The 20,599-nt window shown below is 53.4% G+C and overlaps 5 protein-coding genes across 5 annotated transcripts; 3 read left to right on the forward strand and 2 right to left on the reverse strand.

Annotated features, from left to right (window-relative positions):
• Positions 1 to 3,462: 3,462 nt before the first annotated feature.
• MAM_00668 (Copper fist DNA binding domain protein) lies at positions 3,463 to 4,701 on the forward strand (the record flags this gene model as incomplete). The annotated part of the gene is made up of 2 exons (XM_040819467.1): positions 3,463 to 3,556; positions 3,728 to 4,701. 2 exons carry the CDS (start codon positions 3,463 to 3,465, stop codon positions 4,699 to 4,701), a joined length of 1,068 nt encoding a protein of 355 aa, XP_040682732.1.
• A 2,338-nt stretch (positions 4,702 to 7,039) lies between these two features.
• Positions 7,040 to 9,424, reverse strand: MAM_00669 (C6 finger domain-containing protein; the record flags this gene model as incomplete). The annotated part of the gene is made up of 4 exons (XM_040819468.1): positions 7,040 to 7,641; positions 7,700 to 8,226; positions 8,287 to 8,703; positions 8,763 to 9,424. 4 exons carry the CDS (start codon positions 9,422 to 9,424, stop codon positions 7,040 to 7,042), a joined length of 2,208 nt encoding a protein of 735 aa, XP_040682733.1.
• A 2,793-nt stretch (positions 9,425 to 12,217) lies between these two features.
• MAM_00670 (Exonuclease, RNase T/DNA polymerase III) lies at positions 12,218 to 16,348 on the forward strand (the record flags this gene model as incomplete). The annotated part of the gene is made up of 12 exons (XM_040819469.1): positions 12,218 to 12,238; positions 12,379 to 12,486; positions 12,545 to 12,720; positions 12,793 to 12,919; positions 12,980 to 13,566; positions 13,623 to 14,039; positions 14,106 to 14,311; positions 14,413 to 14,556; positions 14,601 to 14,634; positions 14,942 to 15,159; positions 15,214 to 15,427; positions 15,490 to 16,348. The coding sequence occupies 12 exons, from the start codon at positions 12,218 to 12,220 to the stop codon at positions 16,346 to 16,348; spliced, it is 3,111 nt and encodes a 1,036-aa protein (XP_040682734.1).
• A 743-nt stretch (positions 16,349 to 17,091) lies between these two features.
• Positions 17,092 to 18,268, reverse strand: MAM_00671 (casein kinase II beta subunit; the record flags this gene model as incomplete). The annotated part of the gene is made up of 2 exons (XM_040819470.1): positions 17,092 to 17,967; positions 18,110 to 18,268. 2 exons carry the CDS (start codon positions 18,266 to 18,268, stop codon positions 17,092 to 17,094), a joined length of 1,035 nt encoding a protein of 344 aa, XP_040682735.1.
• An 876-nt stretch (positions 18,269 to 19,144) lies between these two features.
• On the forward strand, positions 19,145 to 20,173 carry MAM_00672 (Transcription factor jumonji/aspartyl beta-hydroxylase; the record flags this gene model as incomplete). The annotated part of the gene is made up of 1 exon (XM_040819471.1): positions 19,145 to 20,173. One exon carries the CDS (start codon positions 19,145 to 19,147, stop codon positions 20,171 to 20,173), a length of 1,029 nt encoding a protein of 342 aa, XP_040682736.1.
• Between the last annotated feature and the right edge of the window lie 426 nt (positions 20,174 to 20,599).

Raw genomic sequence — 20,599 nt, forward strand, 5'->3', positions numbered from 1 at the left:
CGCTCGGAGCTGCACGCTGACGACACAGGAAGCAGGCCTCGCCGCGTGCCCGCTGCGTCTCTTCCCGGCCACCCGATAAGCTATGAGCCGTGACAGTTTGTACATGTGCTGAATCTGCTGGAACGGCAGACAGCTTAAGGGCCCCTGTCGACACACATGCATGTATGATGTTGTCCAGGCAAGCAAGTTAATACGTACGTACGGATTACTGTATCACCGTGTTGTCCGCACAAGATGAATGGTTCTCTCGAATAGCCACCTACCTAGGTAGGTAGGTAAATGCCTTGGGCAAGGGTCCGGCAGCCGGCTGTCGTCTGTCCACTCGACCTAGCACCCAACTTTGACACGGGCACCGTTTAGCATTGCCCGCCCCAAATGACAGGACAGAATGATAATGGTCAGCCGGTAGCTAGACTTGTGAGGGTAGTATGGCCCGGCTGAATCGCTTCTCATTTCTTGCCTTTACATGTGGCTCGTGCAAAATCATCTCCTGGAGTGGAATCTCAGCGGAGCCCATTCGTCGGGGAGTTGGGTTGGAAAGCAAAGAAGAGGCTTTGTTGAATACGATACGATGCCAGCGGATCACATCACAGCTCGTGGTAATGCTAGTATTGGAGGAAACACACCAGATTGCTGCACGATACGAGGCACCGGCCCACTAGCCTATCGAGCCGGCGCATGTGTTTATGTCGACCCCAGTGCAGAGAGAGCTCAGAGGACAATGCCTGGGGTCTGCCATTTCACTCGCTGATGGGTGAGCATCGATGACATGACATATCCCGTTGAATGTGCGAGGGTCCGTCGATTGTACCGAGTTCATGTTGACCAGTCAAAACCCGGTACTAAAAGAAACATCGCTCCACTAGGAAACACCACGATAAGTCCACGCACTTTCGCACATTCAAAGGGACGGAGTAGCTCCAGCTCAGCACCGCACAATACAAAACGACACAAAACAATGCTGAGCGTGCCTACGGCTCGAGCCGGCTGTGTCGCACTGCTACCAACCCACCAATACAGCATGCCTGCCACATGCGCACATCAAAATGCCTTCAACTGGGCCAGTCGTGTCGCAGTGACTTCCTGGGGGCGAGCCCCACTCGCACCGACTCAGAGGCCAACGGACAGGTGGTTGACCGCACTAGGCAGTGCTGAGCAGTGCTGGGCAGTGCTGGACAGGCTTGTTGCGTCTCCACCTGTCGACTAGCAGCCGCCGCCGCCGCCGCCGCCGCCGCCTCCCCTCCCTGACAGACACACGCACAACAACTACACAATACACACATATCCTCCCTCTCTACCTGCACACATGTGCATATATATGCACTCACACTCTCACTCGCACTCGCGCTCGTACTCCGTACTGCATACTCTATGTACTCACTCAGCATTCTCTCACACACACACACCTACGCCACGCCCACACCTATATCTACACCTACACATACACCTACACCTATACCTACACCTGTCGTCTCCTCCAAGGCGCACCTGCGGATCAGTTGCAGACAGCAACAGGCTGGACGGGCCACTTGCGACGAACCATCAGACACCCGACCACGCGCACTCGCACACAGCCCACAGAAAGGGTCGGTGTTGTACGAATGATATATTCCCTGTTCCCCCAAATTCCACGACCCCGTGTCCCCTGGTCACAGCCCCCAGGTCAAGGCCGATTTCCCGCCGGAAAGGTTTTGTTATACATAATATTATCCCCCTTTTGCCATCCACGAACAACTGGCGGTGCTCCTTCGTTTGTAACTCGGCGTTGTTTGCTTCGCAAGACGACATTTGAGTCTATCGCCGTCTGACTGCCAGGCTACCCCATCATCCATGGACTGCCTGTTCATTCGCCTTGCTTGCTCTTTTCCATATTGACATCAACCATCTAAGTCGTCTGTCTGGTTGCCTTTACCAACAGCCAAGCCACCAGTCAGCCAGTCACCGGCAGTGTCAGCAGTCACTCCTAACCGCTTGATTGCTGTGCTGGGCTCTGATGTTAGGGACCACCCATGGTTGATTGACTCGAGACAATCACATCACTGTGTTCTGGAAGAGTGCAGACGTACGGCACTGTCCGCCTTCCGCGTCCGCGTTTCCTCCTCGAAACGGACGCCCCGCGGATCCTGAAGTCGGTCGGAGACGAGGAACAATTGCGGAGCAAGTTGGGTCCCCTTATTCACTGGTGTCGTCGCCCGTCTCCAGTGGTCTCCAGCCTCGAGCCCCAGTCCCAGTCTTTCGGCGGGCTTGCCAGGGCCACGGAGTACGGAGCACTACGGAGTGGGAGGGCCTGTGAACCTGGTCTGGTGCGTTCGACCCGGTGCCACACTGACGAGAAGTGGGAGGCTCTCGCCAGTCAAGCGATTGACCGAACGCCGCCGACAGCCATCCGCCATTCCGAGACCCACCAGTAACATTGAAGCGCCGAGCACTCCCTCCCCCAGCCCCAGCCCCAGCCCCAGCCCCAGCCGCAGCACTGGAGCCTTGCCCACGCTGCACCGGCACCACAGGCCCGCAAACAGGACCAGGCCAGACCCCAACCGCCATCATCCACCCTCCGCCATCCGCCGAGCACCCGGCCGCTAGCAGTGACCAGTGCCTGATTAATGACTGGTCCAGTACGGAGTACCGAGTACGCCAGACTCGACATGGGCATTTGATGAATGTGGGAACCACATGCGGACGTTCATTTGACCCCAGGCCTGGACTTCTGACCGCAGCATCCATCGGAAGGAACCACCCAGCACCAGCCAAGACCACTGATTCGGCTTACTTCGCCAGTGCCACTGCCACCGTCATCGCTCCCACCCTCACAATTGCACATTCGCGCGCGCCCACTTCCACCGGCCGAGCCTCTCCTTCTTTGCCTTGCCTTGCCTTGCCTCGCTTCGCTTCGCTCCGCTCCAGTCCTTCTCAACATCTTCACAATCACTTCCTCTTTGCACACGCCCACCCCTGCGGCAGCGAACAATGTTGATAGACGGTGAGAAGTATGCCTGCGAGGCATGCGTCCGAGGCCATCGTGTGAGCAATTGTCAACATTCTGGTAAGTCGCAAAGCCTCTGGTTACACAGCGCGTCGTACCCCTCCTCGCTTGCAACACTGCGACATTGCACATTGCCCGCGGCCTGCGAAGCTCTGGGCTGTCCAGCAGCAGCAACAGTGACAGCCCACGATGTCCCACACGACTTCCATTCGACATTGGAATAGTCTGGCTCGTTTTTTTTTTCGGATCAAAAAGGAAGAAGGAGGGGAAAAAAAGGGAATATATACGTATACATATATATACGTATATGTGTATATTTCTTCGCCCATCTCTTCACTGTGCACCACCTTTCCCTCCCCTGCCTTGCTTGACCTCCTGTCGCAGGTCCTGCTTGCTAACCTCTGGTCCGTCTAGATCGCCCACTGCAACACATCAACAAGAAGGGTCGTCCTGTGTCACAATGCCATCACTGCCGCACGATGCGAAAGTCACGCTCGGCCCACGTCAAGTGCGACTGCGGCGAGAAGACGAGCAAGTGTGCTCATCTACAACAACCTGTGGATGGACACAAGGGTGAGCCAGCCTACATGCACCGCGGACGAGTCTGCCGGTCGTTTTTTTCGGCCTTCTTCCCAGCTCCCCGGTTCTAACAAGATATCGAATCTGCAGAGACTTGTTGTTGCAATCACGGTGGGCGCTGCACTTGCGTTCACAAGAAAGAACCGACCTTGGACACCGTTCCAGAAGCCGAATCGGATCGCGATCCTTTGGCCGCCGCTGCTGCTGCTGCACCACCCAAGCCCCCAATCAGACGACGACGAGCCAATACGGTCCACTCAGACGGACTTCTCTCGTTTGATCAAAACGGCAATCACAAACCAGCTGCCAAGCACAATCGTGCCGCCCAAAAGTGCGGGCCATATCAGCTCAACCGGGTCAATTCCACAAACAGCGCGAGCAGTCTCGGTGCTACGTCAGAGAGCATGCTATATTCGGACGGCCAGGCACCCGACTCCTTTGGCCACCGCTCTCGGGCTGCGACGGCTCGCGAACAACGGCGGGTCAAGTCAGAAACTACTTCTCCATTGATGTCCAGCGGCAGTTTCACCCAGTTGCAGAGTGGACTCCCTCCCCTAGATCTGTCAGGCATCGACTATCCTTCATACGTTGTCAATGGCTCCTTTGAAATGTTCAGCTCAGGCGTTTCATCAGAAGTAGATGGACCAATTTTCAGTGCCGGTCTAAGTGCTGCTTCCGTCGACTGGAGTCACTATGACCTCGGTGAAGCCAAGCCGGAAAACTTTGCTCCGTCAAGCTACAGCCAAGCTGGTGCCCGAAGCTTCAACGGCCTCTTTGAATTCGGCAGCGGCTCGGAGCAGCTTCCGCGTCTCGCAAACACGACGTCAACTTCGGGCGAAGTATCTGAAGTCGAGGATTTCTTGGGTAATGGAGATGGCGATGTGGAGAGCTGCTTCAGCACCAACGGCCTCATCCGCCCGGCCAATATTGTTGCGAGGTCAACAGACCTGGCCAGTATCGACTATGACAGCTTTTACAACAAGAACGCTGAGAATAATGTCGCGGTTGGAACCATTTCCATGGTGGAAGAAGATGCGGCTTTTTGGATGCCCAACTACAATGACCGCATCACCACCACGGTGGATGAAAGCCCGGACCAAGTGGCTGCAACTTCCATGGGACCTTTTTGGGAGCTATGAAATGACGGGCGAAATACAAAAAGTTTTGTCTTTTTTTCTTGATCCCCTCGGTTTTAGCATGCGATGGAAGACCCCAGCAGCGGTACAGCAAGTGGCCGCGGACGACATGGAATTCAGCGGATACTAGTCCTTCGAAATGTGGCTGGCGGAGCACAACCGATCTATGCGTTTACAATTTTGCGTGTAGATTTGGGCTTTGAGCTTTTTTTTTTTTTTTTTTTTTTTAAAAGAAAAAAAAAAAAAAAAAAAAAAAAGAAGAAGCAGTGGCGCCTTGGGCAATGCTTCGCCCATTTCTCTTCCTGTCGTTGGACACTTCCTTTTGAACCCTCTCGAATTGCGGTGCACGAAGCACTGGTAACTGCCAGTGCAAAGCCTTGCAGGCAAGGTAGCCCCTGGCGTATTGATTTTGATATCTATTCTTTATTCGCCTTTTGTCTGGTGTTTTGGATAGACTGTGAGAGCCTACACTACGTCATTTGATGCAGTACCGGGGGGGGAAATAGCGAGTATGGTGTCAGGAGCATGGCTCCGCGTCGACTCCCACGAATCTAGCAGCGTCAGAGCCTGTGCCTTTTTTTTTTTGTTACGTATATACTTTACTGTGTTTTTTTTTTTTCAATGTCGTTTGATGCAGTCATGATGCGTCCTGTTACGATGCCACGACGATGCATGGAGAAGGCAGAAATACACACCCAAATGTTGCAGAAAAACGTGGTCAGGTGCAGTTGGTCCGGCTCTGCTTGGAAAGGGCGAGGCAAGGGGAAGCGCGTATTTGTGAGGATGAGAAGAAGATATCGGGCACACGGGATGTAGATAGACTTTGGAGGTTTGTCCCGGATGTTTTGATCCCTTTGGCAGCCCCCTTTATATTTGCTATGTGTATGTTGTCGGGCGCGTTTTGTGCTTTGGGAGCCCGGAAGGCATTTAGAGTTGCAGCCCGCAATAGACGGCGCTTTGGAGTCAGAGTCACAATGTCACACACACCACATGATGCGCACCGCAGTCTGTTGCATGTGCAGATGTCGACGAGGATAAAAAGACAGGGCAAGGACAGGACAGCTCCTCCTGGTCCTGACTCCCGCCTCGGCGCCTCCTCGCGACGTTCAACAGGGGACCTGGGCCACTTTTGCCCACGCCGTCGTGGTCATACGGTAGTCCAGTACGTACTTGTGTTGTACAGATGGGATAGATACCTACCTAAGTACGGAGTACCTAGAGGTAAGTAAGTAGGTACGGAGTACTTAGATTAAGGCACGGGGCACGGGGCACAGGCACGGATATGGACATCCCTATCGAAGTTGCTGCAGGAACAGGACGGGACAGGCAGCAAGGGCCCACCTCGGCGGCTCCTCGGCGGCCCCTTGGCTCTGGATTCTGGACTGAGGGAGGACGCCGAATACGTGGATGCAGACGCATGTTTGTGGGCGCGGCGGTCAGTGTCGGGGCTGCGCGGCAGGCATTCACGCACGGTACGTGTTGCGGAGCACGGGTACGGAGTACGGAGTACGGACGGAGCGAGTGAGTGAGTGAGCGAGTGAGCGAGCGTTTGCAAGGTCGGTCGGGGGGGTCCGCTCTCTTTTCTTCTTCTTCTTCTTCTTCTTCTTCTTCTTCTAGAAGCTCGGGGGTTGCTCGCGGTTACGGGGCGTTTTGTGTTTTCTGTTTTCTGGAGGCAGGGCTTGGATTATGTACTTAAGTAGGCTGGCTGGGGAGTAGCTGCCGAAAAGGGCGCTGGTTGGCGGTTGGCGGTTGGCGGCTGGCGGTGTGGTCCTGGACAGTGGACTGTGAGCCGTTCGTTGGTGTTGGGCTGCATGCCAGCCTGCCAGTCAGTCACAGTCGCAGTCGCTGACGTCATTCGCAGTCGACGGTTTGCCGTCAAAAGTCCATGCCACGGGGCAGACATGACAACATGTTCCGTCTGCATAGTTCTTGGTCAGTAATAAAACTACCATTGCCTGCGGGTACTCGTGCGTGTGACCGTCATGTCGACAGGAATTAGAATTACTTGTTTGCCCGAACCTAGGGACGAGCCGCGGGTGGGCAAGATTCTTCATTCTTCACTTTTCTCATTGCAAAACCCGCCAACAAGTGCGCGCGGATATAGTTACATACCAGTGACGCGTGTTTTCACCCGTGGGTGCCGATTTTCACACCCTGCTCCAATCTCGGTTGCGATATTGTACACGCACAGTACTCCGTAGACAACGCCGCAGACGCCTCGACAAAGCACCCGCTCCCCAAACAAACATTCACACACACACACACACACCCCACAAATCAAGCCTACACAGACGTCATGAATGAGGGCCAGCGCTGCCGTGCACTCGTCTCCGTCACGTGCTCATGATGCAACCTGGAGGTATCCGGTCGCAAGGGCGGCTCCGAATGGAACCTCTTCTCCTGCTGCCAGACCCTCATGCGCTGTTGCTAGGTCTGCAAGATGCTGTAGTCCTTGACTGGCTGCCGTTCCGGCCGCAGAGGATGACGTCGGTCTCAGCCCGTCCGCAAGCTTGTCCTTGACACCATCCCAATGACCTCCGCTGTGCCTGTCTATGATTTCTTTGATCATGTCCACCGCATCCTCTCGCGTGGCTTCCGTTTTGGCCAACTTGCTCAGCGACATGGTGGCAAGCGAGACAAAATGAATCGACAACGGACCCTTCAGCTCGGGCGTGACCGACAGCAGGTGGGCCAGCTCCTTTGTTGGCCAGATGATCTCTTTCGGCGTGGCGCCAGGCGTGAGCATGGTGACGAGCAGGCGGCAGTGCCAGTAAGCAAGATGAATCATGGGATACGCTGCTGCGTCAATATGGGCGGGCAAGTCCTCTCGGTAATTCTCGATGTAGTCGGTCAAGATGGCAGCCATGGGGGCCTCGGCAGTATACGATCCAGTCTGCAGCGTTCCAATGACGAACGAGATTCGGTTCAAAAGCTTGGATAGGCCTACGAGACTCGCTTAGTGCGGTTCCGACCACGGATACGAAATCAAAGCTTGACTTACGAAGAAGGTGGAATGGGACCTCTCCGATGACGTTCTCCAGATACGCCGGAACGATCGCACTCCTGTCAGGAATTTGCGTAGGCTGTCCGGTCCCTGCAGCATGCCACCTGTCCATCAGCACCAAGGACCACCATATTCGAACGCATAGCTGGTCATGCGAATCGTGTTCTGTTGTCGAGTCGACAAGTGGTGATTTCCACAACTCCATCAAGTTGGCGAGAGCAATGGCACGAGAGAGCAGAAAAGGCAGAGTCGACTTTCCCCGCCAATCTGCATCAATAACCAACATCAGCAGCGTCTGCGCATGAACAATGTCCGTGGCTCGGCTGCTGGGGGCGTCGCTACTCTCCCATTCATGAAGCAGAGAACTGGCAATTTTGGTGTTCTCAGACGATGGCTGCCCAATGCCAGAAAGCGCCAGGGAGAATGCGGATCGGACCGGTCCGTTTGCCTGTGAGAGCAGTGACTGGACTCTGGCCAAGTCGGTCGGGAGCACTGGGTAGAGCGGTTGAACGGCGGTGAGGAAGCTGCGTTATGTTAGTTCGCCATGATGCCAGCGACAGGTGAAGCTGCGCCCAAGTACGTACTCCTGGAAGGCCTGCTCATCTACTGCAGTGGCGTCTTCCCCATCCATCATGGGTACATCTGCCGAATCCGCACGTTGCGTTCTCGGGGTCTCATCGGACTTGATTGGCGTCGGTTGCGGTGCCAGTGAACTGTTACCGCTCTCTTGATCGGGGCCTTCTCCTCGACCGGATGCCGATTGGATCGAACGCGAACGCGCCTGAGATGCCCAGGGTGCTTGGCGAACGGTGGTTGGTGCTGCATGGTCTCCCAGAGACACTGCTGAGAAGGGACGCTTTCGTGTTGAATCTTCGGGGCCGCTGCTATGCCTTGATCGATCCGTCGCAAACAATTTGTCAATGTCGTCTTGGCTGAGATTGCCCTCAGATTCCAACTTGTTTTCGATGCTGTGAATTCTGTCGGCGAGTTCCTTGATATAGCTGCACTATGAATTAGTCGACAAGGAATAGCGTCATGTGGTGTGTTTTGACCTCCATACCCTTTACTGGGGCCCCGTTTTTGGGGCACCCGACTGAACAAGCATCTGATGGATGACCGCGCGCAGCTGGAGCATGGAGTCTCTCCAGAATCAGACTGCGCATCGCATTTGATCTTCTTTCTCCTACATTCATCACACGCGCGCGACACCTTGGATCTCTTGCGCGGAGGAATCCCCTCTCCCATGGCATATTGCGGGGGCAGAGTAGGTCCAGCCGTTACTGGCATTTGATGTTGGGCCATCGGGTCGGTCGGAGGAGCTTCCTGAACATAGGATGGTGTGTGGTGCTGCTCGGCATCTGGGTGTGGCATGATGTTGCGCATGCTGGGGTCCTCGACGGTCATGTTCGGATCGGTCGCTGGGAGAATAGAGGTGCCAGCCAGCCCTTGGCCCAATTGCGCGGCCAACTGCAGCTCTTCTAGATTTGCCGGCCTCGATGCGTGATGCTGAGATGTCGCATCATCTTGGCCCAGAATCTGTGCCTGGTCATGCTCCTGCGTTTGCACCTCATCGACATCCTGTTGCTCGGCTTGAACACGTTGTTCGGGAGCACCATCGCGAGCGCTGTGGTAGAACGGGCCCGATTCCATTCCTTCTGCTCCAGGAGACGGGTAGGTCAACCCCGCCGCATCTCCAGCCTCGCCTTCTGTGCCAGGGCTCATGTCGGTACGGCGCGTGCTCTATGATATCGCTCTCGGAAACCGTTTCCCCTCGAGTCGGCCAAATGTAGGCACCGGCGGCGTTGGTCCTGTTTCACCGGCACAGCAAGATACTCGGGCGCTGAAAATCTTTGCAAACGCCCAAGTATATCATGTATGAGGGAATCTGGAGCTGGAAGTGCCGACGCCGGGGCAGATGCTATGCTCCCGACCGGGAGTCAACAGGCGCGTTGAGTAACTGACGAAGCCATTGTTAGCATGGTCGCGCGGCCACCATGATTCCGCCACAAAACAGCCGATTCCGAATTGCAGCACAATGACACGCAACACGCACGCAACATGCAACACGCAACAAGCGAATCATGCGGGTGGGTGAGTGCTGATGCGTTGTTATCAACAAGCCAAAGGTAGGAAGCATCAACTTACAGCTTCAATAGCTCTCTGGATCAGATGATGATAAATGCGATGGGCCCGTCACGCAACGGAAGAGGAAGAACTCGGCGCCGTGGTTTGTGTGGTTTTGACCCCTCGAGAATGAGCACGGAGGTGGAAGAATTTTCGGGAGCAGCGGCAAATCTTCGGCTCGTTTACCCAGACAGCCGTCACGTCGCTGATGAGTAAGCCATAAGCTAAGCCATAAGCTCCGAGCATGACTGCGGACCAAAGTTTCAGGTACTTATTAGCTAGCAGTGCGGATTGGCGGCTCAATTATTCCTGGGTCCCAAAAGCCCCGTCTGCCCGAGGTTGCATTCGCATCTCGTTGGCTCCATTGTGGCGGATACATTCCTCCGTACATTGGTAGGCGTGTAAGCATGTGCCATGTCGGACACGACAATCTTGTGTCCATATCCTTGTACATCCACCTGGTTCCGATCGACTGGTCCCTCGATCGAGCCCCGTCGACCCAGGCCCGTAGGCTCCGGTCCGTTTATAAAGTTCCACGCTCAAATTCACGGTTTCCACCACCCTCCAGACTCCGGATCCCTTTTTGCTCGTTTACGTTGATTCCGGTGCGCTGCCTGTCTCCTTACCTCAAGGCAGGAGGAGCATTTGGCGGGATCTGGCTGCAACAATTCAATCGAGGAGCTCTTGATACTCGCAGTATGAATGCCTTGGCTATCAACCGGCAACAAATCAGAGATGAAACATGACAGCGTTCATGTAGCATCAAGACGTTTCGAGACCCGGTAAGCTTCCTTGCCTTGGAAAACACGCAAGACCGGAAGCGTATCCCTCGTCATCACATTTTCGTATGATGGATATAATCGCATTGCAACACTGGGCATATATTCCGGATCTGCCAGATGATATCGGCCCCATACGCAACCTGCTCCTCGAGTACAGCGGGATCCCCGCGAGGGATGTTGACAACCATATTCTACGAGTCGTGAGTGTGTTCTGTGTTTGGACCAAGAAACTCGGCAGATGCTCGTTGACTGATCAGTGACAATCCCGTTCCAGCGTGAGGATGCGTGGAGAATGTCAAGGTTTCCTTGCGTCGGCCGGTGGAAATTTCTGCGCTTGACCGAGAAAAACGATCCCTGTTATCGACAGGTGCTGTTCAGGCTCAATTTGCCCAGATCAAAGGATGCTTTTCTGGACTTGGGTTGTTGCGTGGGGCAGGTTCTTCGACAGCTTCGTCACGATGGAGTCCAGGGAGATCAATTATTTGGAACTGATGTCCAGCCCAGATTTGTTGATATTGGCTATGATCTATTTCAGGATCAAAATGAACTCGGCGCCACATTCGTCATTGGTGATATGCTGGACCCCGGTGACACCCGGCTAAACGACCTGTTGCACAAGGTTACTATAATATACGCAGGCAGTTTTTTCCATTTATTCAACTGGACTCAGCAAGTCTATATTGGCAAACGTCTGGTCGGATTCCTCAAGCGAGGTACCAGAAATGCCCTCATCTATGGTCGGCATGTTGGCACTGCTCGACCGAGTTTATCTCCTTTGGGTAACATATCGCCATATCTGCACGACAAGGACAGCTTTCAACGCCTTTGGGACGAGGTTGGGCACTTGACAAATACAAAGTGGGCTGTGGAGATGGAATTCGTGGGCGAAAAGATTGCTGATGTTCCACGAGTCGATAGGAATGCTCAGCCGGTCAACTTTATCGTACACCAAATATCATGATAGCGAGTCGTTGGGGAGGTGGGCGTACGCTTGCGGAGGTTGTGTCTGAAAGTATGCAGCTGGTCAGCATAGCTGTCAAGATTGGAAATCATCGCCGCTGGCAGGCAATATATTGTTTGCATAAGTATTGGTGACCTGCTTGCAGTACCGCTTCCCCAATGAATAGAGTAGCATGCCAGCCGACAGATGCTGCCCGGTCCGTGTCCGCCTTGAAACATGGACAAAAAAAAAGGCATCGGGAGACAAAAAGAAAGAAGGAAAAGAAGAAAACATTACTCATCTCGCACAGCAAATCTCAATTGTCGCTTCTCTCTTTCGTCTTCCCAAACAGGAAGCGGCATTTGTGGGCGGGAGAGGTGTAGGGTAGCGCCAACTTCGACGACGTGGGTAAGAGAAGTGGGGGTCTTCCTCTCGCCCAGACGGATGCAGCCTCAATTGGCCCCGCCAACAGGCGACGTCAAGCAACTCCACGCGCGTGTCGAGTCCAGCAACGAATTCATATGCATCAATATCCTGGAGCCCGACGACGAGCATCCTGTGAGGCGCATTGCGTTTGAGACCCGTCACGGAGCCTTGCAGGCCCCCCTGGTGCTCAGGCATCATTTATCAATAATTTATCAGCCTTTGGAGAATGACAAGCCAGCAACAATGGACGGCGACTGGGATGAGGTCAGTCGCCGACGCCTGCAGTCGAGGCGACCTGTTCCATCGGAGCACAACCGGATGTTTCTTTCCTGCTGGCCGTGTTGATGTGCCGCCGGCTCACACGTATTTCGACCGGTCGCTAACTCATGCATAATTGCTGTCAGGTCGCCCGCATTGCGTTCCCGCCTCCGGGCGTACATGCGATGCCGACACCGGTAACGACCATGACGTTTGATACTTTTCAAGAGCTGCTATGGACCGGAAACGATTATGTATGGATCCAGAAGACACCCCTAGGCCGGATTGCTCCGATACTGACTTGCAAGCCAGGGTCGCGTAACTTCGTTCCTTGGCCCTGAATTACAACGGTATACCTCCTTCAAAGCACACCTTTCGACGGACGGGCCAGTGCGACAAATATTGGTCAACGAAAAAGGCGTGATATCGTTGGGCTCAAAGGATGTTCACATGGCACAGAGGAGGGGACCACCGATATGGCATCTCAAGTACGGTTTTTTTTTTCGCAGTCCCACTTGCGTCGTGTCTGTGTTTGGAGGGAGCGCTAACAGAGGAACAAGTGATGACGATATGACTGAGCTACGGTGCATGAGCTTTACTTCCAAAGGGACGACGGAGATCGTTGTTGCGGGATTGCAAGATTCAATGCTAGTCATTGACCTTAATAAGGGCGACGTCGTGAAGGAGGTCTGTTTGCCGGCTGGCTGTTAATCTCATGTTGTTTTGGCTGACTGACGATGCTGCTAGATTGCAACCGAACACCAGTACTCCATCATGAAACGAGGAAGGTATATCTGTGCGGCAACCAAGAATGGGACGGTGAACCTCCTCGATCCAGTGTCCTTTGCAGTTGTTAAGTCTTGGAATGCTCACACTGCGCTGATCAATGACATGGATGCCCAGCATGACTTCATTGTTACATGCGGATATTCACTCCGACAAGGCCAAACATACATGCTCGATCCATTTTTGAACGTGTTTGATATTAAAAAGATGTTGTCAATGCCACCAATACCTTTCCCTGCCGGGGCGGCGTACGTTCGCATGCATCCCAGGATGTTGACCACCAGTATCGTGGTCTCGCAGTCCGGCCAAATGCATGTGGTCGACTTGATGAACCCCAACACTAGTAACGTGCGGCAGGCAAACGTCCTTACCTACCTTAGCATGTTTGAAATTGCGCCTTCTGGTGAATCAATGGCTCTTACCGATGCTGAGTGCTATATTCACCTCTGGGGATCGCCTTCGAAGCTTCACTTTGTCGACTTGTCAACGCCAATAGACTTTGCTAGCCCGGAGGACCATGCTCCTCAAATAGAATGGACCCCTGAAACGTATGGACAGCCTTCATTGATACTTTGAATTATACGCTGACTTCCTCTTCTTCAAGACCGTTGAACTCTGTCGGATTGCCCTTCTATTGGGAAGTGTTGGCCTCGGCCTGGCCGGATCTTGTTTCCGATGTTGGCGCCCCTCCAGTGAGGTTTGATCCTCAGTTCCTCGCGAGCCTCAAGCCGACCGAATTTGGACTGTATGGCCGCAACACAAGAGGCCTCCGGAGGAATCAGGCTGAGAATACCAGAAATACCCGCAAGTCTGCAAACGCTGGTCTCAAGGCGCCCAAGTTCTTGAGTGAGAAAGCCAGAGAGTCTGCCCAATCAGAGTCCATGACGAATGATCTGAATGACGACGTTTCTAGCACTGTAACCGACAGCGAGATTGAAAGTAAGAAGTCAGACGTGCCGGTCATGTACCGGAACGTTGAAATCAAGTACAGCAAGTTCGGAGTAGATGATTTTGATTTCGGGTGAGTTGACCAAATCCTGTGACCTGTGGTGCTATGTTTCCCTGCTGCTTACTTAAAAAACTTCAGATTTTATAACAAAACACGATACTCAGGCTTGGAAATTCATATTTCAAACTCATACGCCAACTCACTCCTTCAAATTATGCATTTTACCCCCCTGATTCGAAACATAGCCCTTCAACATGCGGCTGCAGCCTGTCTCAGCGAAATGTGCTTGCTCTGTGAACTTGGCTTCCTTTTCGACATGCTACAAAAAGCAGACGGCTCAATCTGTCAGGCAACAAACATACTGAGAATACTCAGTAGCCATCCACAAGGTAGACTGCACGTGAACTCTGTGCTGCTTCTGACATTGTTGCTAAATCTCCATCAGCTGGTCCGCTTGGCCTCCTCGAAGAGGACACCCGCAGCTCGTCGCTAAACGTCATGTTGCAGGGCCTAACTAGGTTTCTCCTGGACAAGATTGTCTCTGACTACAAGAGCTTGTCACCAACATCATCTGCGATGGAACAGGTCGGTATGAGTAGACACTGCATTGAATGAGTCCCTAACAATCGGCAGATTCTTGCAACCTCCGCAACAAGCTCTATTCAATGTATGAACTGTAGGAGCGAGTATACAAGACCGGGCTCGACGTTTGTCAACGACCTGCTCTATCCACCATTTGTAAGTGCGTGATATCCTTTTGCACCGAAACCCTCTAATTCAGCTTCCAAGAAACCTCCTGGGCGGAGCGCCAAAATGCCCAGAGTGACTTTTTCTCAAGTTCTTAAAAGTAGCGTTGAGAGAGAGACTACCTCTAAGGGTTGGTGTGGCCGATGTCAACGTTACCAAACTATAGCCACCAGAAAGACAATTCACAGCATTCCGGCTGTCTTGATGTTGAATACCGCAATTACTAGTCACGACCATCGCATGCTATGGTCTACTCCCGGCTGGCTTCCTGAGGAAATCGGAATCATTGTTGAGCAGGGCCAGTTCTTTTGTTATGAGGGTGAAGACTTGAAACTTCACTTGCAGCGTGGAATCCACAACATCACCGTATACTCGTTAATAGGGATGGCGACAAATATCGAGGGTGGCCAAATGCAAAAATCACACCTGGTATCCATGATCAATGGTGAGTACTGCCAACAGGACGTGCAAGTTCTCTGAAGCTGAAAAACAAAAACAGTTGCACACGCTGTGCCAGAACCGCCCGGACACAGTCAGTGGCACTTGTTCAACGACTTCCTAGTCAGGTCTATCAGTACCGAAGAAGCCCTTGCGTTCAACACGTCATGGAAAATCCCCAGTGTTATATCATTCCAGATCAAAGAAGCGAATAACAAGATTGACTCCACCTGGAAAGACCAGCTGGACACCTCGATTCTGTCCCATGATTTGTAGTGCGTATTTCTCATTTGCATGCTGGGTGTCCATTGACAGGTCTAGCTAACTTGGGCTGCAGTCTAAATCCAAACTCTGAGCATAAAACATACCACATGCTGGATCCAGAAACGGAAATGCCCGGCCCGGATACAGTAGTAGCTCTGGATACGGAGTTCGTTGCCATTCGACAGCCTGAGATTGAGGTGAACTCCGACGGCGAACGTGAGACCATTCGACCAATTGTCTATGCGTTGGCTCGAACGTCTGTTGTCCGTGGACAGGGCGAGAACGAGGGACTGCCCTTCATCGACGACTACATCTCCATACAAGAGCCCATTGTGGACTACCTGACATCGTACTCTGGCATCTCTCGAGAAGATCTGGACCCACGAATTTCTAAACACAGCCTGCTCCCGCTCAAGATGGCCTACAAGAAGCTCTGGATTCTCCTCAATCTCGGCTGCAAATTCCTGGGCCACGGCCTCAAACAAGATTTCCGCGTCATAAACATCCACGTTCCCAAGTCTCAAGTCATCGACACAATCGATTTGTTCTATTTAAAGTCGAGGTTCCGGAGGCTCTCGTTGGCGTTTCTAGCGTGGTACCTCCTCAAGGAGGACATTCAGATGGAGACGCACGACTCCATCGAAGACTCTCGAACGGCACTCAAGCTGTATCGGAAATATCTTGAGTTTGCAGACGCTGGGATCCTGGAGACCATGCTGCAGGATATTTACCGCGCTGGAAGCGCCGTCAACTTCAAGCCCCCGCGCAGGGACGACGTGGGTGTCCAGAGGACAGACACTCCGCCGCTGCCGGCGGACTCGTCCACGGCGGGACCGTCCACTCCTGTGAGGAAGATTAATGGCATGGCCCCCGGGTCTGGGTTTGGGGGCGGCACGAGTTGGACGCCGGGGAAGGGATCGCCGTTGCGCTAGGACGAATTATGTTTTGGTTATGAGACGCGAAATTCAATAGCTGAGCATGTTTACCCCCAGCGTTTGGTATATCAATCGAAACAACTTGCACCAATGTGAAATATGGCTGTAGAAATGTGTGTGATTGAATAAAGACACATGTTGAAAAAATAAAAGGCAAACCTGTCGAAGCTCGTCGCTGTATGGTAAGTCGCGACGCCGTTTCCGCCCAGAAAAACAATACCCATGCGCGACTGTTCAACAAGGGACACCGCACACCTTTTCTCTGCGCTGTCAAAACGCGAAATGTACTCACATCTTACTTTGACACGACCTAGTTTGACCGTTGAGCGTAGCACAGCCCGCACACTTACACACCCATTATGCATGCATGCAAGTATCCCTTTTTAGTCTCCCCCCCCCCCCTTACCATTATTATCCCCCGGTGTTGGCCAACCGAATTGTATTCCCTGAACAACACCTCCAACGCCATCTATGCAGATGCCACTATGTTTGGGCGCTTGAAATTCTTGTTGCAGGAGAAGCCTGAGGGTGGGATACTTGGCTCTGTTCAGACGGAGTTTGCACAATCCTCGTTCTTGCTGCAGCTATTGGCGGAAACCCTCCCCTCGGGGCAAGCAGGCATGGCGATGATGACCCGTCCTTCGGTTGAGAACTGGCATCTTTCCTACGTTTCAATCAAGGATGCCGAGTCCAGCATGATTCCGGTAGGGAGAACGAAGATGCAGTTGGTGTTTCGGCTTTTAGAGCTCGGATTCGGCGCCGTTCGTTGATAGAGCCATGGGACTGCCGTTCTGATTTTGTCGCTGACGAAGACGAGCATTGCCAGGAGGTCTTCGACGGACCATTGCGCGGCCCCCATTCAAGTTCATGGATTCGTCTTCATCCTCGGATTCAGCGCACTGTTCGGCATAGATGCGAGACTCGTCGAGGTCGTTGACATCGGCCGGTCGATCTCGTAGCCATTGCATGCGAGGACCCGACCGGGCTCGCTCCGAGACTCTGAAGCCGTAAATCTTGGGCTGATATATCAGACCTGGTCCTAGATTGGGAGCAATGTTCTTGGCGTACATGCCGTTGACGAGCTCCTCGTCGGCTGTTATCCGCGAGGTCGCTGAGGAGAGGACGTCGGCACCCCTCTTGGTGAGGTCGTACTCGGGGAAGGTGAGGAGAAAAAGAGCACCGAATGTGCGACCAAAGAATGCGCCGTCGACAGTCTGAAACCGGCTGTTTGGTGGGACGTAGACATCTAGGCAAGCTGGGCAGAACAGCTTGACGGTATCCTCGCCCGGTATATCGGAGAGTCCAACGGGCAACGTCCTTGCCTGGTCACAGTTGGTCCGTGGGCAGCAACCAAAGTGACCGAGTTCGTATTTTTCACTCATCTGCTGGATCCCGGCACGCGAACATATGAAGCGTTGGTGAATGAGGCCGTACAGCATTTCTGCCGAAGACTCAATGACCGACAGGTCGCTAGCCATTCTACTATGGTGTCTTCGCTCGCCTGGCCGGCCACCCACTCGTTCTTGGCCACCACCAAGGCCGGACTCATTATCATCATCGTCTTCTTCGTCCTCTTCCTCTTCGTCATCGTCTTCGGGCTCTACATCCAGGATCATCTGCGGGAGAAACAAGGAGAGTTAGTTGACGAAAAACCACGGTGCCACACCAGGACATTAGGGAGAAAAAGGGGGGGAGACAAGCCGCGGGAAAAAAAATTGAAAATAAGGATGAAGATGAAAACTTTTGACCACCACATACCTCCAGTGCTTCTTTATACATGGCTACTTGGGTCTGAAGACCTGTCAGGTTGAAATCATCCTCGATAAATTCCTCCGACACCTCAGCGAAATATTCATGGCCCAGAAGGGCACAGAAGCTCGAGATCCACGACTCTGGCGCGCCCGAGTCTGTAGACATGGCGGGAGTCGAGGTGGCCTCGAGGCCAATTGTCGGCGAAACGGCGGGACGACGGGACGACGAGACGACGAGACGACGAGCGCAGATGATGCAATCCTGATGGAGGGGCAGCTATCGGCAAGGCAGCCCGAGAGTCGAAACAGGATTGGGGCGGGGTGGTCAAACGGCAGGCGTGCCGCCGATGCACGAACGAGGCGTCCGTGAGAAGAGGTTGAGCAGCTGCCGTCGTAATCGCGGTCGCGGTCGGCGGTTGGTTTGGATGGCGTTTTGGCCAGACGATGTCGTCAGGCTGCGCGATGCCGCTGGTTGGTGCGGCCGGCTGATCTGCGCGCGCAAAAAACGGCTGGAGAAGCTGTGGTTTGGCAATACAATGCTAGTGCTAGTGCGTGCGACCAAGGCCTGGCCGGGGAGCAGATGGAGCAAATAACTCAACAAACGGATCCATCCATCAATCGGTCCACAGGTTCTGAGCCGACGCAGGCAGACCAGCAAACGGCGGATGGATGGATGATGGATGATGGACTCACGCCGCCAGCTTTTTTTGCCTCTCGTCTGCCAGAGCTGCCCGCTTCCCGCTTCCCGCTGCCCGCTGAGCTGCTGCTGCTGCCTGTGGCTCCCGCCTCCCTGGCTGGCCGGCCGGCTGGGAAGCGGGATGCAACGCCGCCGGTGCCAGGTTTTGCCGACTTCCGAGCTCCCTCCCGTTTTGAACATGCGCCGGGCCATCGTCAGCCTGGTAATGCACATCCCATTGTAGTCGGGGGATCATTCTGACCATGTCTTATCATCCTTGACTATCCTTTCTTGATTATTCTGTACAGACTTCCAGAACAGTACGGTCCCCTTGTCTCTCATGTTTGCTCTATCTATCTTTGCGTCATGAGTCGTACCTCGTGGCTCGCCACGCCATGGCGACGGCAGCTCCATAGCTCTTCTCGTCGTGCTCAGCAGCCTCTTCGGTCCGTCGAGGTCGCCTCTCCATCATCCCGAGGGAACTTGGACATTCGAGCTTTTCAGGAGAAAGCATTCCTGCCTCAAAAGCCGTATTTGTTTCCAATTGAAGCCGGCTCACCGGCCTCTCGTCTACCCGCTTTCAGTAAATGGTTCAACAGATCCGCTTCCGTACACGACAGCCATTCAACATTGCCGTTCGCCTCATATCTGGTCCGAGAGCTTCAGGAATGGCCTTTTCCATACGAATTGATCAGGTCCCCAGGGCCGCAAGATGTCGTCTCGCAGTTCCAACACGCGCTCATGACCAGCTCAGAAGTGACTGAGCAAATCATGGCAGGCATCCTGCAATCAGAAGCGACCGACGGCCACGGCCAGAGCTTCTTTCAACTCTACGCGCCCTTCAGGCTTCTCATCAAGGCCCTAGAGTTCAATGCTGCCCGTGACTCAACTACAACACATCCGTTGCACTTGTACATTGCTCAGTCCTCTCTGCATGATTTGCCGGAGCCTCTCCAGGCCGATTTGTCAACTCCAGAAATCGTCCTGTGTGCTGGAAAAGGCGACATTTACGCTTCGTCCATCTGGCTAGGCACGGAGCCGACTTATACACCACTGCACAGAGACCCAAATCCGAACCTGTTTTGCCAACTGTACAGCCAGAAAGTTGTACGGCTCTTACCACCAACCTTTGGCGATGAACTATTCTTTGACATCCAGCGCCAAATACGGCAGCATGGCAATAGTCGTATAAGGACAGCTGATATGATGCAAGGTCAAGAAAGAAAGGCGCTGCATCAAGCAGTTTGGAAAGCTGAAAAATCACCCGAGAAACTGCATCAAGTCGAGCTCCGCGCTGGCGACGCGCTCTTTATTCCGGAGGGCTGGTGGCATTCCGTCAAGAGCTTGGAGTCTGATGGAGGACTTAACGGCTCTGTAAATTGGTGGTTCAGATAAACGGAAGTAGAAGACGCAAATAATTCGTCAACGGCCACAACACCTTTGAATGATCGTGGAAGGAATCTGGAAAGAAAGTAGAATGTTCTACTACTCACCAGCGAAGGCGGTCGTCTAGAACGAGACTCTGATCTATCACAACTGGTGCCGCCGCGTCGCCAGTCTCTCCGCAGCCAAGGTATGCAAAACTCATAAGTGGCCACGCTCAATGACTGTCCTTCTTATCTTTCGTTTATGATAGTGCACGTAGGTGCCTTAGGCACTTGTGAACTTATTTAAGTCGACCTCTGGTTGATCTCGCTCTTTCGCCAAGCTTCACACCTACAACTCCTGCAAGCCTCCCAACAGGAGGACCACACCAAGGAGGCATTTTTTGTTCTGCCTATTCTTACATGACATTTTCCAGTATCACATCTATCATTTAAG

The sequence above is a fragment of the Metarhizium album genome (genome assembly GCF_000804445.1).
Source record: "Metarhizium album ARSEF 1941 chromosome Unknown scaffold_1, whole genome shotgun sequence".
NCBI classification, from domain to species: domain Eukaryota; kingdom Fungi; phylum Ascomycota; class Sordariomycetes; order Hypocreales; family Clavicipitaceae; genus Metarhizium; species Metarhizium album.